Source organism: Molothrus aeneus, chromosome 1 (genome assembly GCF_037042795.1).
Source record: "Molothrus aeneus isolate 106 chromosome 1, BPBGC_Maene_1.0, whole genome shotgun sequence".
NCBI lineage: Eukaryota > Metazoa > Chordata > Aves > Passeriformes > Icteridae > Molothrus > Molothrus aeneus.
This window is the reverse complement of record NC_089646.1, coordinates 132,251,719-132,275,858: the sequence shown is the minus strand read 5'-3', so window position 1 is coordinate 132,275,858 and position 24,140 is coordinate 132,251,719. Positions and strand designations below refer to the sequence as shown.

General features: G+C 37.7%; 1 protein-coding gene across 1 annotated transcript in view; it reads right to left on the bottom strand.

The window, feature by feature from the left end:
- The window catches only part of RAD54B (RAD54 homolog B), a 63,239-nt gene that overhangs the window by 13,294 nt on the left and 25,805 nt on the right, over positions 1-24,140 (bottom strand). The window contains exons 4-7 of the mRNA XM_066565387.1: positions 10,748-10,948; positions 7,275-7,562; positions 4,709-4,871; positions 3,802-4,027 (exon numbers count right to left, since the gene is read on the bottom strand). Of these exons, the coding sequence (XP_066421484.1) occupies positions 3,802-4,027; positions 4,709-4,871; positions 7,275-7,562; positions 10,748-10,948 (878 nt within the window). The remainder of the gene's footprint in view (positions 1-3,801; positions 4,028-4,708; positions 4,872-7,274; positions 7,563-10,747; positions 10,949-24,140) is intronic.

Here is a 24,140-nt window from a genome sequence, read left to right as displayed (position 1 = left end):
TCCACTATTTAAAGTGAAGATGGAGACTCCCTTTTTACAAAAAGTCACATGGAAAAGACAAGGGATAATGGGTACAAGGTTACTCCTGAGGAAGTTCCAATTGCACATGAGGAGAATGTTTCACAATGAGAATCATCAGCCATTGGAATAATCTCCCCAGGGGAGTGGTGGAGATTTGTCTGGACAGGATGTGCTGGGCCATCTGCATGATTCTTGAGGTCCCTTTCAACTGGATATTTCATGATTATTCTGTGATTAACTTTGTTACTAGCCCTTAACATTGATGGGTTGGCCAACAGGTAAGGTCACCCTGGGATTCAGAAAATAAAGAGTCCATCATCAGCCCCAGAAAACATGTCTGTCTACTGATAGATTTCTAATCTCTGTATTACTGGTCAGAAAGTGACTGCAACCATCTCCTCTCTTATATACCCCTCAGGCCCTTTCCCTTCAAAAGACACCAAGAATTTTCCTGTCTATTGAAGGAAATGCACACACTAAATAGTCACTGTAATGGGACAGAGAGCTTCCCCCAAAAAAGAAACAGCTGTATTTCTGAGCAGACTTGTAAATGTACTAGGATTGTCTACCTGTCTTACAATTATGCGTAAAACTGGAAAAATCTCCTGTGGCCATGTCCCTTACCTTTCCACTTGGCTCCAGATGCTAATTTCCTGAATGCTTCTTCCTATGTCCTAACAGTGTTCACTAACTAAGCAGGCCATGGGTGCAGCTGACAAGCTGCAACCTCTTTAATTGTGAAAACAAATCAGTCTACAGCCTTAGAAGGTATTTTTATTTCCAAACAAGATCAGTTACCAAACACAGACAACTAAGTCTGGAGCCAGATGGTGTAATACATTGTAAAAGCAGCACAACTTAATTATCACAACCTTTAGAGCCTCCTAGCAGGTGATTCAGATGAATCCATGGAATGAATCCAGCACATTAATCTCACAAAGTACTGTGCAGCAGATCAGCCCCCCACATGCTGCTCACAATGAAGCCCAGCACACTGGAGGAAGCAAGGAGTAGTAAGGACCAAGTAACAAGGACATGCACTCATTTTTCCAGGTGTTTGGGATTGGACTTGAGCTTTCCTGTTGTTTCCAGGCCTGTAGCTAACTGCCTATTTTCTTGTTGTATTTTTACTGCTATTTTCAAAACAGAAGCAGAAAATTTCCCAACACAGGAACAGAGACACAGAGGAGCCCTGTAGGGAAGACCCAATGTTGTCCCAGCCCAGTATACAGGCTCCACAATGCAGCCTTGAAGACAGAGGCAATGCCTCTCTGAACTTCTCCTGGCATGGTCAAGCATTAGAAGATGCCCAGGGTTCAGAAACCATTTTCTTTTTGTACACTTTCAGGCTGTGAGCTGAGATGGGGAAAGTGGCCTGAGGCACTGGGGAACAGCCACTAAAATCCCTCCCCTGGAAAAATATCAAGTGTGCAGAAGAGTTTGAACTCCCTAAAAAAAAAAAGAAAAAAGCAGGAGAGTCCCTTACAAGCCTCCTGCAGTCAAATATAATGTATTTCCTACTGTATGTAACAACAGCACTGGTTGAAAGATGAAAAATTAAAATAAATTTACAAGCTAATTTCAAGTAATTAATTCATACTCTTAACTGGCTGCAAGATATGTCTATATTATAGCCTCCATTTTAGCAATTATCCAAAGTGACTTGACAGATTTAAGTGAGCTGCCTGGAGCCACATATGGAGCAATTATCAATCAGTATTAGAGGTCCATAATGTCCCAGACTTCCTCTTTGAACAGACCTTTCTTTGCACTAGTTCAAAGCCAATGTAGCTGGTAAATTGTAAATTAAAAAATGCTGAATCATAAAGCAATGTAGACCTGTAATTGATTATTTTTCCAGATATTTTGACTTTAAAACCAAATCAAAACAACTCCAGTAGGAAGTGATACTCTGCAGACAGATAAAGGAATTATTCTCTCAAACACATCGCAAATACTTAAAATAGGAATTAACAAGACCTAAAAGCAACATTTGTGGAGATGCCTTCCTTTAAAAGCAATGTTCTCTACATGGCATTTGCATATTAAGATAATTAAAGTGCAATCACATTTTAAAAGCAGATAATATCCTGGTGGTTTAAAAAGTCTGTTACTGAAGGGTTAGGATCAGTTTAGGGCGTTTCAGTGTGAAAGTGAGCAAAACATTTTAAAAAGTCTAGCAGTTCTTTGAATGCATTTCTTATAGACAACAACAGAAGAAAATGCTGGAGACAGGCTCTTTCTTTAAGTTATACTGGAGAAATAACAGTATGGTAATTGCTGTTTTTCCAGAGAAGATAGACAGTAAATTATTTTGAAATACCTCATTATACCCCAGGCAAGTCATATTGTGTCTTCCTTTTGCATGACAGTGTATTCTGTGGTATTTGGGAACACAGCTGTTAAAGCTGCTGAGTGTCCCCAGTCAAACAGGTCCAATGAGATGAGTAACAGTTTTAAAGTTATTTAAATGTAAAGAAAATGAAAGCTACTTTCCTTTTGGGGCATAGTAACTGTCATCAAATTCAGGCTTTTGCCTCCCAACATTATTCATAAAAACTGCAAGAAAACATTTAATTATCTCTAACTAGCCTTTTAGGTTAAAATGTTGGCCTATTATATTTCGCCTTGTAACCATTTCTTTTAGGAAATTTCATATCTCCCATCCCAATCTATATTATATTACAGTTCCTGGCAAGTCAGTTTGCTTCGTTTCCACAACCTAAAACAAGTTACTAAGAAAAACAAATGATGCACAATACACCTATTATACATGCATTGTCTTCAGGGGAAGATCAAAAGTTTTAAGAGTTTGGCAATAATGAGTCAAATTTAAAGAAATTATTATTGTTACAAAATTGTGTACAGTCTACCAAGAAGTAAACTTCCATTGAAAACTTCTGCTCCACCTGAAATATTAATTCTTCCAATAAGGATAATTCAAGAAACTGAAGGCAAGTCTGGTTTGTGTAAGAATTGGATAACCTTTAGAATGAAGTGCTATTTGTTTCATCAGTCTACCTGTATGAAATTATTAGATTAAAAAATAATTTTGGAAGATAAGTATCTTCAACTTTGTTGCAAGCACCCATGGAGGTACTACAAGCTCTCCACTTCCCTGGAACTTATGAATGTTAATACCAGCAGGAACAGCTTCACTACAGGAGGGGACAGGGATCAGCATCATCCTGCTTCTTAATAAGATTTGTACTTGTCTGCATTCTTCTAGAGACAAGAGATAGTCTCATTACCTAACACTGAGACTCTAGGCTTGGTAACTCTTGAGACTTTAAATCATCCCAACAGAGATCTAACTCTTGACTGTGACAGTAAAGGGAATAACCTTCTGAAGTACTCCAAAATAGGCAGCCAAAACAAATTAGAAGTTTTCAGTACAGAACAAAAGCAACTACCACAGAAACAGGTAGATGCTTTGGTATGTAAGCAGGGAAGGTGTGCACTTTGATACATAACAGAAACCTCCTTAAACTGAAGAGGCACGGGGAAGAGCATGTCACCTTTTACAACTTCAAAGGGGAAACCAGAAGAAAGGTGAGACAGACACATGCTACATGTGAGCTTGGGTTATGACATTATGACCTGGTGACTGACAGCAAAATACCCATATGGACAATTATCTGAAGAAGAAATAAAGTATTACAAATTAATATTAACAGAGAATTACTAGGCCTTGTCTCTAGTTTAAAAAAAAAAAACCAAACATAATTTCTATATTCTGAACCAATAATGACCTAATCCCCTTTTGGAAAAAAATCTTACCTGATCAACTGTAAAGACTTTGATCCTTTCACTTCCCAACCATTTCTGAAATTCTTTTTTCCAGTTTTTCACCAGACTCCCAGGGGTGACCACCAGTGCTCGCTTCAGCACAGGTTTGCGTCCATAGGGCCCCTGGCGCAGGAGAGTCCAGACAAGGGCAATGCACTGCAGGGTTTTTCCCAAGCCCATCTCATCAGCCAGAATAGCTCCAGATCTGCCACTAACTCTGTAAGAGGTAATGAGGTGCTGGTATCATTTTAAAGGACATATCTATAACTATCCACAACTGCTTCAGGGATTTGCTTCTGTGCTTGTTTTCTGAAGTATAAAGAACCTATTTATACTTGTTATGTCTCCTGTAGGTTTTTATTCAGTTGTACTAGATCTTAGAATGAAAATTCTCATTTTCTATAGAAACTCATTAGTCCTCTAAAACTAAAGTTTAAATCTACCTGGAACTAGAATTATCCAGTACCTTACAGAATCTATGACTTGAGAAAACTCTTTTGAAAACAATGCTGTATTTTCTTTTTAACAGGTTGAAATAACATCTTTTTTATTCTAAATGCCAGAATTATAAATTACATGAATAATTTTGAATTATGAAATATAAATCTCAGAAAGCAGTGTTTTTCAGCATGGCTTTGATTATATCTGTATTTACAAAATTTGGTACGTAGAAATGACAGGCCTTTTGGTGCACTAGCTTCTCATGACATCTGGCAAAGTCATGGCAAGTGTGATGCTACATTTAGGTCAGAAAAAACTTGTGCAGCCGCTTTTGGGAGAAAATTACTAATATTAATTAACTGAAAAATTGCTCAACACTTCCCAAGATGTCACATTTCAAACATGGGCAGGAAAATATTATAGGTATTAAAAGCTACAAGGATAATTATAACCTTACCTCATTCCCATTACACATTCATACAGAAATATAATTCCTTCTTTCTGATGTGGGCGTAGATTACTTGCAATGTAAGGATCTACAACTACATCCACCACAGGTAAACCAGCCTTATTGAACATCCACTGATGACTTGCATTTGGTCGTGGCATAACCAGAGAATCTTCAAGTTCAAAGCATAATCAAGCATTACTTTTAGTCTGTTAGCAAAACCTATTAAAGTCAATGATCTAATTACTGTTAAAAATACTGTTTATTATATTGACCATTGTCAGACTGAAAATGCATTTATAAGTACCTAGATTGCCTTCTACAAAAAACCATTCTTTTAAAGAGGCTTTCCAAATAGTTTTTTTCTCAAAGGTAAAGATGATAAACTGAGAAATATGAGGAGGTTTTTTTGCATGAGGTGAAACTGCCTACCTAATAAAAATTGCTTGATGACTTTGAATTCATAAAGTTAAATTCATAGAGTTAAATTAGAAGAAGTTCCAAAATACTTCTGAATTGAAAATCTAAGAAAAAAAAATGACCTACATAAAATCTAAGTACTCTAAATAGTACATTTCAAGGGGATAGTCTTGCAGTAGCCCAGAAAGACTTCTCTGCCCAAGAAACAGAGGTAAAAGCCACTGATTTGTTAAAGAAAAATAAGGGAGGATTGAGTGTGAGCTGACAAAGACTGCCACAGCACATGAATAAAAGAAGTTGATGGGTTTGAAGACATGCAGAGGCAAAGAGAGAATGAAGCGCTGAGCAAGATCTGAATAACAGTTTTGCTTGCCATAATCTGTTTACAAACATTATCCTTTTGCTAGACAATGTCCATTCTTGGGTTGCTCCTGCTGCTGCTACATACCTTCACTGAAAAACTGTATTGTCAGAGGACTGAATGAGAAAGCAATTTATGGCTTCTGGTATTTTTGTGTCACTAGAGTAAATCTATACTGATAATTTCTTTATGGGAATAGGTTGGTTGAAGGCTTATATCAGTCAGGGAGATTTTGTTTCCTACTGACAAAGGGTTGAGTTCTGATGGATTAAATCAAATTGCATGTGCATATATTTAAAAGCCAGTGGAGACAAAAAGATAACTTTTCTGACAAAAATGTGCATGAAAATGAGGAGAAAACAAGGCTTGGATAAACACTGGACTAAAAGCTTAAAAATTGTATGTGGAAGATGTAGCTTTATATCTTTGTCACTGTGCTCTGTTCTGCTGGCTTTCCATTCTGAGGAAGCTGCATTTTAATCAACTATAATCATAGACTTCATGATGAAGTGAAAACCTCTGACTGTTCTAATATCAGGGCCCTGGTCTTGTAAAGTATCTCAGTAACTTCTGCAAGAGGTAATGCAATCAGGCATTAAATAACGTGATCCTCCTGTGTAAGCAAACCTAAAGCCTGAGAGTCCAACCTGTTGATGCGTTGAGAGCTCCCAAAATATGATACAAGGTATTCAAATTCACTAGAAGTCACGGAAGATAACTAGAATAAAAAGTAACTCTTTAACAAACTAGTGCAGAAACGGCAAAGTTGTTAATTTACATGCTGAATATATTCGCCTTTTTTGGTCAGATTTTCAGTTAGAATGCTAATGCAGCATCATCTTGCAATCTCAGGAAGCAACATTCTTAGATAAAATGTAATCAGGCTAAATTAAGACCAGAAGTTGGTGTTAATAAGGATGCTCTTTTATAATTACCACTTGACTAAGATTTCATTGTTTATTTACATAGCAGCCAGGTAACAGCTTCAAAAAGTCTCACAGTATCAGGATATGATGTAAGAACTCAGATGGAGGTATTATAGTAAGAATATAGAAAAAAGTTGTATTTTTTTAAATAAGCACAGCTCTACTTAGCAACATTTTTTATGCTCATTTTTATCTTCCATCTGAAAGATAGAGCTACCAGCAGAATATAGCTCCTATATGGTTTGTAGACAAAAGAATAGTTCTGCTTAGATAATCAACACCACTTACACAACTGCTTAACCAGCCTGTTCCTATACAATATTTGAACTCTCATGCCTTTTCAGCACATAGTACTTCTAGCACTATAAAACTATAAACATTTATTCCAAAACATATCTGGTTGAGTTTTAGTTACACTCACTGGCTGTGAAGGATCAGGCATTGACAGAAGCAATTCTCTCAAAGTGGCACAACTTTTCTATTGCTGATCCTCCACTGCAATTACTGTGCTGTCACATTATGGCTGTATGTCACTGACTCCAGTGGGAAGCTGGAACTCATCTAGAACTTACAGTATGTGTCAGATTGTTTCAATGATCAGTAAACTCATTTTCTTTAGCAAAACTCTTAGAAACTACTCTGATATGTTTCCACGGCCATCTGTAATAACTATGAAAAACTTTGTTCAGTGCAGAGTATTTTACTTGTTAGAAACACACATGACAAAATCCTAGCATGGTTAGATAATAGTACTGTATGTCAGAAATACTTCAGTAATACACTGAGGAACATGAACATTTTGGTTACACATTCAGTATTTTTTGGGAGTCAGAGGATGTTTAAAGAAACTTTAAAATTTCAATCTTACTTGTAGCATTTGGATCATGGCGAGGTTTGCAGCTTTGAGAATCTCTGAGCATATTCTCTTTAGTACTGGGTTGACAGACATTTTTGAATGGTTTACAGAATGGTTTTGTACTAGTTTGAGATAATGCAGATGCATCTGTGTCATGAGTCCCTATTCCAGCCTGAAAACACCTGCCACTGTTGAAATCATCTGCTGAAATTACACCCATCACTTCAATTTCTTTTCCGCCAACCATCAGTGTTTGACCTTCATCAAGGCTGTCTAACTCTTTAGCTTTATATCCAGTACCTAAAAGAACACAAAAATGAAATAATTAGGACAACACAGCAAGTACTACTTCCTTAACACCAGTATTCATCTGCAGGAAGAAAAAACTGTGAAAAAGTTACTCATTCTGAAACATTTAATTGTTACACATAAAGCCTTTCTCTCCTTAATAGAGTGACACGTGAGTGCTAATAATCAGAATTAGCAGAGTATATGAGCAAAGACTCAGTCACCCTCATCACCAACCAAGTCTACTGAATGTCAAACAACTGTTTAAGACAGCTTTTAAAAAGTAGCTCCACATGGTAAAATCCAGAAGTTTCCCTTAATAACCATCCTAAGTCCTTTTCCCTTTCTTTCATGCCCCAAAAGAAGTCTTCTAACCCCTCTTGCTATTGATCTAAATGGTGCATTCTAATTTTTAAATAATTCTACATTAGTTTTCTTACACTTAAAGATTCAGATGCCTCTGAAATCTTCACTTCTACATATGCTCTGGAACATGCTCTGATTATTGCCAAGATTTATGAGTAAGTTCAACACTTGTTGGGCTTGGTCAGGTGGGCATTCTCACTGCAGCTACAAATACAATTCCAAAACACAGCTACAGCTGGTGTCATTACAAAATACAGCTACAGCTGCCACTTCCTTTTAAGAGAACAGTGTAGGAAAGAGTGGGGGTTCCTACTTTTAAATAGCATTCTACTGGTTGAAGCTCTCACATAAGAATCAGAGGACATATAATTTATTTTCCTAACTCAGAGAGGTCAAAGCCACATCTCTGTTTCAGAATTCTTTACTTCAATTGTTGAATTTGTGTAAATTTGGATAAACAGGCTTTGATCCTTAGTGAGGCCAAAAAAAAAAAACCAAAACCAAAAAAAAAAAAAAAAAAAACAACCCAAAACAAAAAAAAAACCAGAAAAACCCCCCAGATCAAAAAAAAAAGGTAAGATCGTGTAGACCAGCAGTTAAATCACTCAGCTGTGAAGAAAGAAGCAAGGCTTCCCAAGGCACATTTTATCCAACAAACACCATTTATAAAGTATAAAGTCTCCTGGAAACTGTTTGCAAAGCTTGGGTCTGCCGCTTCTAGGAATGTGAAAGATTGGAAGGTGAAGCTCTGCATCTGAATTCCTTTAAGAGGAAAAAATTACTGAGGTGTTTCACAGTCTAAGAGTCTAAGCAAGTGCTGAAAAACAGTCTGGAAAAGGGAAAGGGAGATACTTTTCCCCTCTCCTCTGGAAGTATTCAGAAAGCACACAGTGAACCTTGTTTGGCTCTTGAAGGAACACCTGCTTTCAGGAAAGAGCTGAAAATGCCTGTACACAAAAGAATACATGTGTCTTCCTAAATAAGATGCTTAGGGAGGGCATTTATGATCCCTTTTGCTCTGCATTTTGTTTTTCTGTTATTACCTCTACATAGCTTCAGGCTGAACACACTGAATACAGGTGTGTCCCTGTGCAGGTTCTGGTCAGAAGAGTCTAATTCTAATTCTGGATAGGCTTTAAGGGTAGATGGAAGCTGAGAAGGCAAAACTACAAAGCTCAACTGTTTATGCAGCTGCCAGAAATAACCATTTCTGTAACATACAGCAATTTACAAGAGAGCACGTCCTAAATTCTTTGCAATGCATTATTAAGGAATTAGGACATTGCAGAGGAGAACAGTAAGATGTTCTGCTGCCTCAAAAATGAGCTATAAGCTGTGCTGATTTTAGGTTCCCTTGTGCCATCCTTGATCCTGCCCTGGTAAGCCTAAGGAAAAAAAGAAAAATTCTTCCTTTGCTTTTTACTTCCCATTTAAAAATAATAATCCCAAGGGCTCATGCACACTATAAGCTTCCCAGTATTACATACAATTTTGGAGGCAAGCACCACTGCTGGACCTTTCCTTCTCACTCAGTGAGTTAAATAATTGCAGAAATTTACCACTCACACTGCTTAAATTGGTCCATTTATTATCTTCTTAGAATCAATATGAATTGAAAGCAACTCTGAATGGGCAAGTTAGCACTAATGACATTGGTATTGTGCTCTCTGACACCATCTAACACGGTAAAAAAACTTTTAAGTTTTTTTTTAACTTGAGTTTTAAGAGAAAATCACAATGTTCATTTTTCTATTGTGTTTGCTGCTAATTCAAGAAGACAGGACTTGAAAAAACACAAGAACAACAGGGTGGTGGCTGATGCATTCCAGGCATTACTCTCTTTCACTCTGCCTTTTTCAAAAACAAGCAAGTCTGTACATATATTGCTTTGCTATAAATAAATTCAAATTAACTTCTAAGTCACAGACTGATTTGCAAATCAAAACTGCCTGGTCCTAACAAGGCTGACAGTGACATGAGATCACAATGTCATGGTTGTAACAAAAGAGCAGAGAAGCCATCTCTGACCTAAAATAAATCAAATTATGCTTTGCAAAAACATTGTCCAATCCTACTCCCTTACAGAATATCTTTGGCTCCATTAGCAAAGTTAATTCTTGCTTTGCTTTAAGTAAAAAATTACTGCTCCAAGTTGATGGCAGCCTATGGTTTGCAAGTCTTATTTTTAACTCTGATATCAACCCAAACTATGTCTTACAGCAGCAGCTGCTGCTAAAACTACAAGACTAAAAATTGCTACACAGTTGACTTTGGCTGGGCAGGAAAATTTTGCTGTTTGCCTGTCTTTCCAACAAACATAACATTTTTAGCTGTTTGACAGGCTGAAAAGTAAAGATCCAACTTCTGAAATTCCTGATTGCCCTACTGCTGACCAAGATATCTACAAGAAAATTACCTGTATCTTTTCCCTAAATTTTAACTCCTTCACTTCTGTATTATGTGAGCAACCAAAATCAACTACTCATCTCTCATTTAGCATTGCTGCTGAATTAGTACAGCCATTGATTTCCAGATTCTCTCTTTGGACTAGCATTTGGTGTTTCTGTGAAATATGTTATTCAGCCTGCTCCAGCCTCCCCCATGCATCTGCCTTATATGTAATAAATATAAAGCTGTCTTTTAGTCTTCCCCCCCACCCCGAGAAAAAAAGACAAAGCAAAAGCAAACCCAAAATCTCCACTGTTTTTTCATCCTGTGGTCACCATTAGTATGAAGAACTAAAATATCTAAAGAGCTGGGTCTCTGTTAATTCAAAGCACAGTGATTTTCTGCCAGGTGTTCCTTTGAGCAAGTATGCAATTCCACAGTACCTCTGCCAATGTCTTTGCCTTCCATATCTTTCAATATTACTGACTTTCCTTTTGTAATAAGAATAGCATCGCCTTCCCACTTCTTGTGCTTTTTCTTTGATGCCTTACACCACACGACACTGAAATATTTCACAAGGCAGTCAGGTGCTTCCTGAGCTGCTTCTTCCTTTGCAGTCCCTGATGTTGGCAAATAGAGTGCATCTAAAAGGGAAATAAAATAACAAAGAATATCTCAGGTTCTCCTGATAAAGTGTACAGTCTTTTGCATTTCAAAAAAATCAAACCCAAGCTATAAATTTCGTCTTATATAAACAAAGTGGTATATTTCCTGTTCTTATGGTAAATTTGGATTGAGACAGAACACCACAAAGGACTAATCCTGAAAAACAACAACAACAACAACGACAACAACAACAAAACCCCCAAAAAAACCAAAAAAAAAGGCCCCACCAAAACAACATTACATTGTTTCAGAAAGTATGTACTTCCAGGGAAATAAGATTACTTGTTGCATTAGTAAGTGACCTCCTAATTTGACATATATACAAAATGTTAAGAATGGAAAAAGAATAAAAGGAAAGGCTGAAAAAAAAGCAAAAAGGAAATGACCACAGGAGAAAATGAAAACAGGGTCCTCGTGAGATGGTGCTGGGCAATGTTCTGAAAGCAAGCACAGGAAGACAGAACTCAGAAAAGGGAACAAAGGAGTCCAGGAACCAGATCTGGAGCTCAAGTCATCTGTACAAAGTAGCAGAATAACCATAACTGTAATACAAAATATAATTTTAACTTCTTTCCTTGCACCCTTCAAAAATAACTAGTTGTGCAAATCTTGAAGTAGACCAAGTCTGCTTGAGTATGCATCAACTCAAACACTGCTACTAGGCTTAGATTGATTTAGATTTGTCAGCAGTCACCCAGTTAAAAGTATCATGGATGTCAATATTAATAGGCAATATTTAGGTTAATAAGGTTAAGAAATGATAACAGAACAGACAGCAGTTGATTATAATATTAAGAATTCAAGAGTTAGCAATCTGAGACAAGTAATGGTAGAGAAGTCACCAGAATTACCTAAAGGAATATCTGTAGCATTCCTTTTCAGCACATGCACAGCTTCAAAAGGAGACTCAGACTAATTTTCATTAAAATACCCTTGCATGCTGGTTAAAAGCTTAAATAGGTTTGCTCCTTTGATTCCATCTGGGATTCAACACTATACAAATCTGTTACAAAAAAGCGCTTATGCCACAGACTAACTTTTCCAAAATTTGCAAGTGTGCTGGTATTTAAAGGAGAAGCAGCAAGAGGAAATTCTTGCTCACAGTAACAGTCCAACAAAGAAGCAGCTTCACCACTTCTACATCAATATTCCTAAAACTGCAAAATACTCCTAAGTTACACGCCTAAAATGAGTTCAATTTTTCAGACTGGTGTTTACTAAAAAGGTATTATCTAAATGAAAAATGCTGTATTTATCTAGTTGAATATTCTTTCCAAAACACCCCAGAAGTTGTATTGTCTGTATAGGACTCTATGCTGACACAATGCCTACAGCAGACAGGATTTTCCATACGTAGATGTTTCTTCAGTGCATTAGCCAACATCTGTAGTTTCATGCAGCAGATGTGTCCCCATCTCCAAGGAATAACAGAGCAGCTACTGAATACTGGCATTTCACAGAAGGATAAGAATATGGAACACAGTAACCCTTTTTGAAATGTAGGGGATTCTTTGTAGATTAATCTTGGTAAATGAACCAAACAGTAACAAAAAAATCCTTGCAGCTCTGTAAAAGAGTTAAAAGGCTCTATTGGATTTTCAGTAATCACAAGTGGTAAGATTTAGAGAAGTGAAAGAGAGAGAGGGGAAGAGAGGAAACCTGTACCTTGCAAAAGATTAATTTTATTCTATATTGAGCTTCTAATTGTAAATTGATTCAACAGATAAATGCAAGATGGTTTTCTTTTTGTTTTTTCAAACTGATTTTCTTAGTTTATTCAACAACTACTTTCCTTATATTAAGATTTTAAACTATTACTGCAAGAACTGGAGATTTCACTGCAGGATTTTCTTCTTTCTTGAAGGATGGCAATCCATAAACAAATGACCACCTCTTTGTCTCTTTCACTGACCTCCCACATGAGTTTGGTGACCCCTGAGATCTGTGTTATGGTCATTGCTCTTTTACTCAGGGCATCCTGGATGGTATTATCTGAATTACCAGTAGCTTAACTTTCAAGTCAATAACAAGTGTTCAAACTTTTCTTATCCCTGCTTCATTTAAAATAATTAGAAAACAAATAATTTAGAAAAAAAATTGGAAATTGACAGCCTTTTGGTATAGTGACTTTTGCTGAAGATTTCCAAAGCATCCTGTCCCCAGTAAGAAGCAAACTGGGCACCAATATTCCATGCAATACTACCATGTTTCTATGAGGAAAATGAAAAATTATAGCTTCTGCAATGTTCAGATTTCTTCCCTCAATTTGTCTTCTGAATTACCATAAATTCTGTTTACAGAAATATTCAATAACAATTTGTTTCTATCCTACAGAAATTATCTTCCTTTTGCCAATAACTACAGTATATTTTCAGATAAAAATGTAAGGTTGGTTTTTTTTATTAACATTTCTATGTAAAAATAATTACATCCTCTCAAAATTATCTTTCACATCATTTTCTTGCATAGAAAACCTAAACCTGTTCACCAACAATGCTGATTAGGTACTTGCATTCAACCTTCTTTTTATCTTATCAGTTTTGTTTGTATTCAGCTTCACACCTATTTAACTTTAAATGTTATTCCAGTGCAATAGCAGAATATTCAAATTCAGTAACTACAGTGTCATGAGCTTTTCAGGAATTGAAATGAGAATGGTATGTTATGCACAGGAACTAAGTTCAGTGTTTAATATAGGGGTACAGTGAGTAGTGGATTCAACAGCATTCAACCTTACTGCTCAGAGACCATAGACAGTATCTGAAATACAGCTGGATTTGCTGAGACCCTGGAAGACAAACTGCAACTGTACCTTCTGGGCTCTGCTGTTAATCAGTTTGGAGTGAAACTAATAAGTAACAGCAACCATGCATACCCTGTGGTATGAGAAACATCAGGAAATCATGCCCCCTCATTTCTCTCCCAAGCAGCCAAAAGCCCGGCCTGGCAGTGAGGTTTGCTTAACCATGAAGAAACAGCAGCAAGGGGCATGGCTTTCCTCCCAAAGGAAGGGCTTGGGAACTTTAAAGACATGGCTAACAAGGCTTTGAAAAGCTCCCACAAATAAAGCTTTCTCTCTGTGGTTGAGAAAACAAGGGCTTAGGTTTCAAGATATAAACCATAGCCTCGCTGATATGAGGAAAAGTTTCAGCAGCCTCAGGAAGGTGATGATTTACAGAAATCGGGACGGGATCCAGGAGAGGGGATGGGGAGCATTCCAATGGCAAACCAGTTTAACCAGTTTCTGATGAGCAGGATTTAGAGCAAATGCATCGATTAAGTGCCTTAGGTTACTCCCAAAGCAGCAAGGAAGCAGCTGCAGTATGAATGAGTCCCCAGGGTAAGCCCAGCGTTCATTTCCAGGGCACTGTGCTCAGCACCGTAAGCACACCAGAGGGGCACACTCCAGTGAGCCGGGCACGGGCACCTTGGCCTGGGTGTGGTTTAATGGATGCCTTAACCCCATCCAACTGCAGGCTGCTGCCAAAGCCCATGAGCTCACCTTCCTTCCCTCTCCTGCTCTGCTTCTCGTCCACCAGCTGCAGGAAAGCCAGCCCAATGAATCCCATCACTACAGCCAATACAGGGAAGGGGTATGTGCAGTTTGGACCAAGCAGACTGGGAGGCTGCCCATCTCTTTTGTAGCAGCTGCTGTTAGGTTGGGGTGATTTTTAAACCTTGGGTCCTGTGTTACCCATCACCTTCACACCTGAACTTCCATGACATAAGCAGGTATGAAACAACAGGTGAGTTTTCCCTCAACTGCTCTGAATCTTCTCAATCAAAAGTACTGGCACAATGCAAAAATTACAGCTTAGAGAGGACAATTTTGATTCAAGTTGCACTCTGTAGCACTAAAGAATAATTAAGAAGTAGAGGGAGGCAAATAAAAAAATCTGAACTGCAGCAAAAGGAGACTGAGGCTTTGAATGAACCACAGCCCAAACTCAATGTCAGTGTTCTGCTGTAGCCTCTGCAGTGACCCTACTCAGGTGCCATCAGTCTGCTCCATGGAGCCTGCACCATCTCCTTCTTCTGAGCAGAGGAAGTAATCGAAAAGTTCCTTAATTAATTTGTAACATTTTGAGAACAGACATTTACATAGCAGTTAAATGTCTAGTTGCCTATGGAAGATCTATATGTCACACACTCCGAAGATATCCCAGGCATATTTAAAGAAATATGAGTCAGATAGCATTATCTTTCACTTGCAAAGCTATTTCAGTCTAACAATAAACTTAATACTATGCTACCATGTAAATGTATATCAGTGTGCCTCACAGATGGAAAAAACAATGTAATAACTCTTCCCATGGAACTTCTGTGAGACCTCAGGAGGAGTGCAAACAGTAAGAGTCAAGCTGGCTTGCCCTAAACCTACAGGAATCAATGACAGCTGGGATTACATTTCAGAGTAATTTGATTACAAGCCAGTGCTTTGTACCTCTCTTTCCAAGACAAAATGTATTTGTAATTCATTTCTCATGCATGAGCATAGATAACAAACTCACCTAAAGAATGATATTTCAAGCAGAAATATTTTCTTTGGACAACATGTCATTGTTCTAAATCCAAAATTATTTTTAAAGAAAAATGCAAATGATAAAAAAAAATTAATATTTTTAAACTTCTGTTTCAAAGTCTCTTAATTATCTGAAATGCCAATCAAACTAGCCTCTAGATTCCTGACCATGCAATACTATGGGGATTTCCTTTAGTAGATTTTATTTTACAAAGCTAATAACTTTGCCAGGTCTTCATAGCTAATAATTTTGCCAGGACTCCATGAGTCCATAGTACATCTTCCATACTAGCTGTCTCAGTTTAAGCACACATATTCACACACAGGCACAATGTTCATAAAAACCGGCAGTGAAAGAAAAATCACTGTGTATAAGAAAAAAAATCACAGATGAATCCAGTCTTAGCCACAATGAACTCTTATTTCTTTTAGAATTTTAGAAGCTCTACTAACTCAATGCTTTGGCAACGAATCTAAAAATCTGTGGAGGAGATAGCACTTTTTTTTTTTTTTTGCTAAGCTAAAACTTTTTCCATTCCTAAAAGCTAAAATCTCTTAGAAATAAATGCAGTTTGTACAGTATCCACAGCTTAATTTCTTGAGGATTACACACTGGACATGCTCTAACTGAGGCTGAGAACAGGTTTCTCTGTAGTCAAAGCTTTCACTGCTCAGACCAAAGTTGAGTTTCTTCCACAATTCCACCGGGGAATTTTTCCACGGCCCTCTCTTTCAGAACATCTTCCCCCCTCCTGACACCAAACAGGTAAGGATGGCAGAAGGGACACAGACCAGCTACAAGGAAAAGCAATTTTGGAGATGAAGCCTGAAAACAAGAAAGACTATTGCTGGAAAGGAATGCTGAGGTTGAACCAGTGGAAAATTGGCAACTGGGTAAAAGACTGGAAGTCTAAGCTGGAAGCAGAGCATGCAGGGAAAGGCTAGAAACCAGACAGGGAGTAAAAGAGTAAGAAAACAACAGGATATGTTAGGAAGATGGTTAGGGAGAACCACTCAGGCAGACTGGGATTGGGGTCCAGTATAAGAGTCAAGGACCAGAGAGAGGTGGAATTTTCACTAGGAACATGTACAGCTGGAAAACACTGAGGGAAATCACAGGACAACTTGGGAGGAAAAAATGAAAACAGGAGCTGATTAGGCAATGACAGGGAAAATAGAAGTGGAAAATGACAACAGAAGAAACCAACTAAGACAACATGGTATTGTCACATAAAAAATGGCAAGCAGTTGGGCACAGAAGGGCACTGACTGCACAAAGACATGAAGGGCACTCACATAAACACAACATCCTGGTAAACAGGGCAGACTCAGGTTTGGTAGCTGCTCCTTTGGGAATAGGAATAGGGCTGCAATGGAAAGTTTAGATGCAATGTAAGAGATGGAGGTAATTAAGCTCCCGAACCGGATCCATTTCACAGATCATTCCCTGGAAGACAAACCCAAATCAATTCTGACTTTAGGACCAGCAGAAGACCAGAATCAGACAAATATCTTTTAGTGGACAAGTCCACATAGGCAAAGCAGGAGCTAGAGCTTGAATCATCCTATCACTTTCCCTGAAGTCCCCTCAGTACCTTCTGCTCTTCAACACAAAAAATTTTCGGTCTTTCAATTTCTTTGCTGTCATCAACCTTGGGCAAAACTCACTGGGCAAACCACTGCATGCCTTGATATTAATGGTGTACACTGAATTCAGAGACGTCTTACTGCAGTAATTTGATTTATTACTTTAAAGGGGAAAGATAAGGTTTTCAGCCCTGTCTTACATAGATGAAAATACCAACTTATATGGAATAATCTTTTTAGAAATGTTAATTTGCTCCAAAACCCAAAAGATTAACAACCTTATGGTAAGAAACTATGCTACCCATCTGCCTACAACTCCTATGACCCATCTTCATCAAGTGAATAGTTCTAAGGCTGTGAAGTCAAGCAAAGTTTGAAGATGTCAAAAATAAGGTGTTCCAGTGATCTGATCTGCCCCACTGTGCATAAGTATCCATGATAAAGTCTTCAGAAAAAGCATGCTGCACTACAGTGCCATGGGACCTCTTGTTCATTCAGTGCAGAGAACTGCTGGAAAAGCAGGAACATTGGTAGGAAAAAAGGCTGCTGTTGTCTCTGCCATCCCTGCACTGCTTTATTTTAAATTGCAAAAGGTGTGGGATGGACAAGGCTGCAAGGACAGATAGTCAAATCTTGTGGTTAGATAATGAATAATGCCTTAAAGGACTGGACTTTGCTTGCATGCCTTCTGGAGTTTCTCTGTGATGTAAAGAAAGTCATTTAACCCCAACTTTCAGCAAAAATTATTTGTTTGAGCACCTGACTTATGATTCAGTCTCATTTGTATTAATAGTGAACACTCATGGGTGTAACTGGAAGTTGTGGTTGGGAAAGATTAACTGTACAGTATCCTAAAGCACTGGGACAATGCAGTCCTCCATGATTCAGTCTGCACCATCCATAAAAGTAGAGCCTTTTGGTGTTTTTCTCTCTGCCTCAACTCGCACTTTATCTCCTAGAAAGTGGAGGTTGCATCAACTTTTGTCTCACAAGGATATTGTGAAACGCAATTACATCTGGTAGGCACTCAGATACTATCACAATGAGCACCAGAGGGAAAAAAAAATAGCTAAGTAATTTAAAATAGTTTGAAAAATGTGCTGAGAACAAGGCATAGCTCTATAACTGAACAAAGAGGTGGAAAGAAAATATTGAATAGTGACTCACTGAGTTGACCCAGTCCATTCTGTGAACTGGCAAGGAAGCCCACAGAAATACAATCCTTAATCATGTACCTAATGGTGATACCCAACAGAACGTGAAAACTGGGTTCAGGTTGTGTTATTTGCAAGTTTTTGAACACTTGAGTAGTAACCTTTATTTTCAAATAGGAGCCTTCTATATACAATAACAGAGCTGGTAGATGTACTTAATTCAAACCTGTAGGAACAATCCTCTCATCGCCATTTAATGAAACATTTACCTCTTAAGGGTATCAGCTGTAGAGGAGGGAGGATGGAGAGCACATACTTTTAAAATTACAGCTCCATGGCAGAAAACTATTCTTCCTAAACCTCTCAGCTGTCTAAAAATCCAACTGACTCCAGCTTTCACTGTAAAAATTTAATGAACTAAGCTGAAAGCTTCTGTCAGGTCTACAGAAATAGATGTGCAAGTCCTATTATCAAAGGAAAAAGCAGCATCATTGAGAATTCTGAAAGGCTGCAGGCATCATTCGGTGCAGTGAGCCAGATCAGCTCAGTAAAACATTGGAACCAGTCAAATGCCATCCAAATCGACTGTTTACTATACTTCTTAATGTTGCCATCCACACTGAAAGTTGTTTTGATTAATTTGTCAAGTAAAGGGGTTTTTACTTCAAAAAATAAATGCAGAAATGAGACCCAAAAGCAAAATTTATTCTTGGGTTCTGTAAATATTGAATGTTATTCCAATAAATTAGAGTGTAAATGTGATATGAAAATATTCCAAATATTTAAATTACCAAAACCCCCACATTATTAGAAAATAGTTAATAGACTATTACACAATCACAGGCTAATTGTAGCCTTCTCAAAAAGCAGTCATTTTTGGAAGCAGTTTGCAGAGATGTAAGTGTTCATCCTTTTGTGTTTAAGTGTAAATGGAAGATATTCAGCTAAACCCGTATGTGGTACTTTGAAAATATGTGGTTTGGCATTCTCTTAAGTATTTCTTATTACTTCTGTCATTTTTTTTTTTAGAAAACTATTAGAGAACTATTTCTGTACTGTACAAAATCTCTGTTTCTGAAATGCAAAGACAGATCAGTAACAAAAAGCAAGCAGGCAGAAAGGGATTTATTAAGATTACATATCCTGCATATTAACATCTGTTTTAGCACATACTGGAAGTAAAACCACTTTTAATGTCCTGTTTGTGTTTGTTAATGGCCATCTTTGATTTTCCTGGATTGTAGTAAAGAGTCCTTCAAATACAAGTAATCAATAAAACTTATGCCCACTGTCACAAGCATGAAACCCAACATATTCCTGTCCTAAATTATTTAAACAGGACTGTTTAAAATTTATGACATTACCCTGTGAAGAGGCACACAAAGGATGAGTCATATTTTTTAGAACTTTCATGTGTTATGCAGCAATGATTACTTGCAGAGTGGCTGATGAAATATTTGGAAAGGGAAAAAGTAATCTTTCCAAATCAAGTTACATAACTTTGATTTACATAAATGTAATCCATTCAGTAGTTCAAGCAGAAAAGTAATATTTATGGCCCAAACACAAAAACCTAGAGCTTTAGTTGTAATTCTTACTAGGAAAGCAAAATAGAACCAGGAAAATGAAGGAGGGAACAGAAGAAATTCATCACTGTGGAGATACAAGGTGTTTACTGTGCTGCCTTTGTTGGCTCTAGATGTAAGAAAACTGAATACAGTTTAAACTGCATTGAAATTCCAATGCAATTAATAAGATGATTCCATGCAGGAAGCCTTAAATTCGTGATGCCTTTAACAGACCCTACTTTATGTCAACCCTGCCTATTTTTGGTCCTGAGCTGACCACTTATATAAGGAAACGCTAGAAGACATGGAGATGTGGCAGCTTTCCATCAGCAGCCCAGCTCTACTTGCTATTCCCAAAGGACTGCTTTGACTCTTGGTGTCACTGGAAAGCCTCTGCAGCACGTGCAGCTCTTCTTACCAACTGCCCCATGTGTATCTAATTGGGTATATGAGTGCCTACAAACATAAGTGCATGGGCACGCTCATGAGAGAAGCATGAGATTTAGAAAAAGATTAAATTTATCTCTATTTTCTTTGAAAACAAGCTTTAGAGATGCCCACTAGATCTTCAGAGCTAAAGTATCTGAAACTTTCTGAGTAGATTTAAGTTCTGCACTGCTGAAAAACATCTTTAGTGCCATCTCAGAAGTTCACTTAGGAATTGTGTATTTTCAAAACTCAAGTACAGCAAATTAGCACATATAGTTAGTTATATAACAAAAACTATTCTGAAAGGAATATATTTTATCTAGCAGAAATAATTATAACTAACAGCAAAGGCTAAATTCCCTAAATGAACTTAGTCCAGCCTTTTCTGCACACACACTATGCAGCACTCTGAATCACAGAGCTACAATCCGTATTTTCCAGGCTATTGCTGATCTTTTTGCAAAAGAGCTGGGCCATTACCCATCCAGCTGGACAGACCAACAGCTCCGAAATCTTTACTGCCCCAAAAGAAAGGCACATGTACTTGAGATCCTTGTTGTCATCTGCAACCCTCTGGACCTAAACAAATGGCTCCCTCACTGAGGCTGTCTGTCCCATTATTGGCAGAACTACAGACACATTTTCTTGCTTTCACTCAAGGTGTTCAGAGCTGAGAACTCCCTGATCCACTCTCAAGAGTGCAATGTGCTCAGGCTAGACAGGCCTGATTCCTAAGAATCAGTTGTTATGGACTACATCCAAAGTGTAAAAAACTTGTTCCGAAAATGACCACCTTCTGTGTTTGTTAATGACTTACAAATTAAGACAAACTTGAGTGAGGTTTTATATGAATGCCCAAAGACCAGCTTGATGCCAAGTTTCAAGTACTTTTTCAAAAGCACAGGGAAACTGGAACGTTACAAAGGAAAGATGAGAAAAATTCAATATATGCTAAACAGAGTATTCTCCCTGCAATTTGCTTCACAGGAAAAAGATGAGTCATCAACAAACACATATATAGAACACACACACTCTAGTCTGAGAGGAGTTAACAGCATAAAGTGGCTTGGCCAAACTGCCAGTTAATGCTACTAAGGTCATCTTGTCACGTACAACCTTCTGCCAAAGCCTCCTCACAGTGCAAAGCAGTGCAGACATTACTTGGGTGAAACCTGCAGAGCTTACAATTCAATTTTGTCTGGGGGTGGCTTACAGTGCAGCCTGAAACAAATGCCACACTAGAATGGAGAACACAGCAATAGCAATATAACATACAGGTTTTAATCTTGTATCTGTGTTAGGTACCACACGTAAAAGCTTTGACTTTACAAAATGGTGTTCGTTATAGTATCAACAAGTGGCCTATGGAAAATGTATCTGCAAACTGCTGCTGAGTTATGATGTATGACTTCTTTCACATGACATATTCAGTGGTTAACAACAAATAAAACTCAACACTACTGCAGGTTGTTATGGGATGCAATGTAGGACAAACAATATTGTAGCAACTAACCACAGGCAGTCCAACATCCCTTCTCCCCATCCCCAAACTAGATAAACACTTTGTCCAAGTGCTTCTGCTAAATGAAAGCTAGAAAAAAGTAAAAAAAAAAAAAAACCAGTCATTTATAAGCTGGTTCACTTATTTCAAGCATGTAGAAAGTTCCAAACTTTGAAAATGTACATACTTTGAGAAAGTATTAGCAATACAGACAAGACTCTTTCAACAGCACGCAAAGCAAGCAAATGGCAACACAGAATACTGTAAACAAAATGACAGCTCTAACCACACTGGGCTCTGAAGTCAACCAAATCTGGAGGGGCAATGTAAACCAGTGGAATTGTTTTTCCATTATATTTATGTCAAATTATGCTAGTTATTGTGCCTAACTATAAATGAAAATCAAGAGCCAAAAGGGAATGGCCAGGAAACAATGACTCCTTTTCAAAAAATACATAATTGCATGTATAAAATACAAAAAAAAAAATCAGCAGCATTTTCCAAGTCTGCAGTTTTGTTAAAGAACAAATAGAAATCATAAATTATATGGGGTAACTGCTGATTAAGTATTCAATTAAAATTATATTCTTCTTGTGTGAGTAATACAGAATCAAACAAGGTGTTATACTGAAGAGATATTTGGATGCATCAACAAATTATTCTGTGCAATCACTGGGATAAAACAGAATGAAAATCCCATAGCATGGAAGAAAGGCAGGGGCAGTGGGGAATGCCAATGACTACAGATGGCTGAGCTCTCCTTGGGTTCTCTGACCCTCATCCACCTCCCCACACACACAAATCAAAAGCAAGGTTTTCAGCTATCTGTTTTACCACTGAACAACTGTAGGTTTTACAAGGAAGAATCCACATTTTGTTAGTTAGCATTCAGTGGAACTTCGGGAAACTGCATCTTTAGCTGGAGAAAAACTTTACCCAGACAAATTGGATGCCATTCAAGAGCAAGCATCACTACACACAGGTTGACACCAAGGCAAATACTTTTGGTTTTAGCAAGAGATAAAACATAGAAACAGAGGTCACAGAATGATTGAAATTTAGTCCTGTATTACAGACAGCTAACAGACATGATTTTAACTACTGTAAACAGCACTTTTTTTTTTTTTTTTACTCTAAGACACAGGCAGTAAGATTTCTTAAATTATTTAAGACCTGGATATTGAAAACAGAATAATGGCCTTCCTTGTTAGGTATACACACTGAGAAGCTATATTTAATGCATTTTAATGCTAAAAGTGTTCTTTTTAGAGGCCTCTTTTTATTTTCATAAGCAAAATGGAAAAGTAATCAACATCTTAGGAAAACAACAGTTTATCATCTTCTTGAGTTACTGTTTTATTTTTTTAGTGAAGTTGAAATTGACATGGAAGCATCTTAAAGCACTTTAAAAAAAGACATAGGAAATTTTAAAAGACACCTTAGCCAGGCAGCCTGGGAATCATAATTTCTTGTTTCTTCCTCCCACTCAGAAACAACTATCATTTAATTGTAAGGAAGTAAATGGCTTTGACTATTGGAAATCTAGTGAGCACAAGTTTGCCCAAAGAAGACAGTATGCAAGCTCAAGTTTTAATTGGGGGGGGATGGGGGGGGGGGGAATCCCAAGTCAGAACATTTTTACCTGATAAGAATTCTCATCTTAGGCAAGAATTCCACAGGAATCAGAAGCTTACAGGGGGAAGCAGGAACAAAAACAGCAAGATAATTAGGTAGCAGCGATGAAATTATAGACTGATTGCTAACCAGTTACTTGGATAGATGAAATTACACAAGATGCTATCACAATTATCACAAAGTTATCATAGGTACAATTTTTTATTCTAATCCTAAATATAAATCCATTAGATGTTTGGAATTAAGTTACTCCTACAGCCTGTTTATTGCAGTTATCTTAGTAGAAGGACATGAACATATGGTAGAAATTTGTCCTTGCCTAAAATTACTCTGCTTGTACTCTGTACATTATAAACATGCAGACAGGGAATGGCACTGCCAGATGTAGCAAAGGGAGTAAGAGGATAAGAATGAGGGTGAAGGAGGGAAGGGCTTCCTTCCATCCCTTTCACACATACTGGCACAGTATCATTTGCTGGAACAGTAAAAATTCATAGCACTTCATGGTCCAGAAGGATCAGCCACAGCTGTGGTGCATGTACCCAGCATTAGAAATACATGAAAAAAAAACAGGAACAGGCACGGAGAAGTGAGAAGTCTGACTCAGAAAGACAACCTGATACTGCAAAGCAGATGTGGAGTGGGAAAGAAATGCAAATCCACCAACATAGAGAGGTATAAGATACAGTCTTATACACACTGAACTGAGAGGGCAGTATAATGGCACTGAAGGAGGAAACACTTCTCTAATGAAAGGAAATAATCATCTCACTT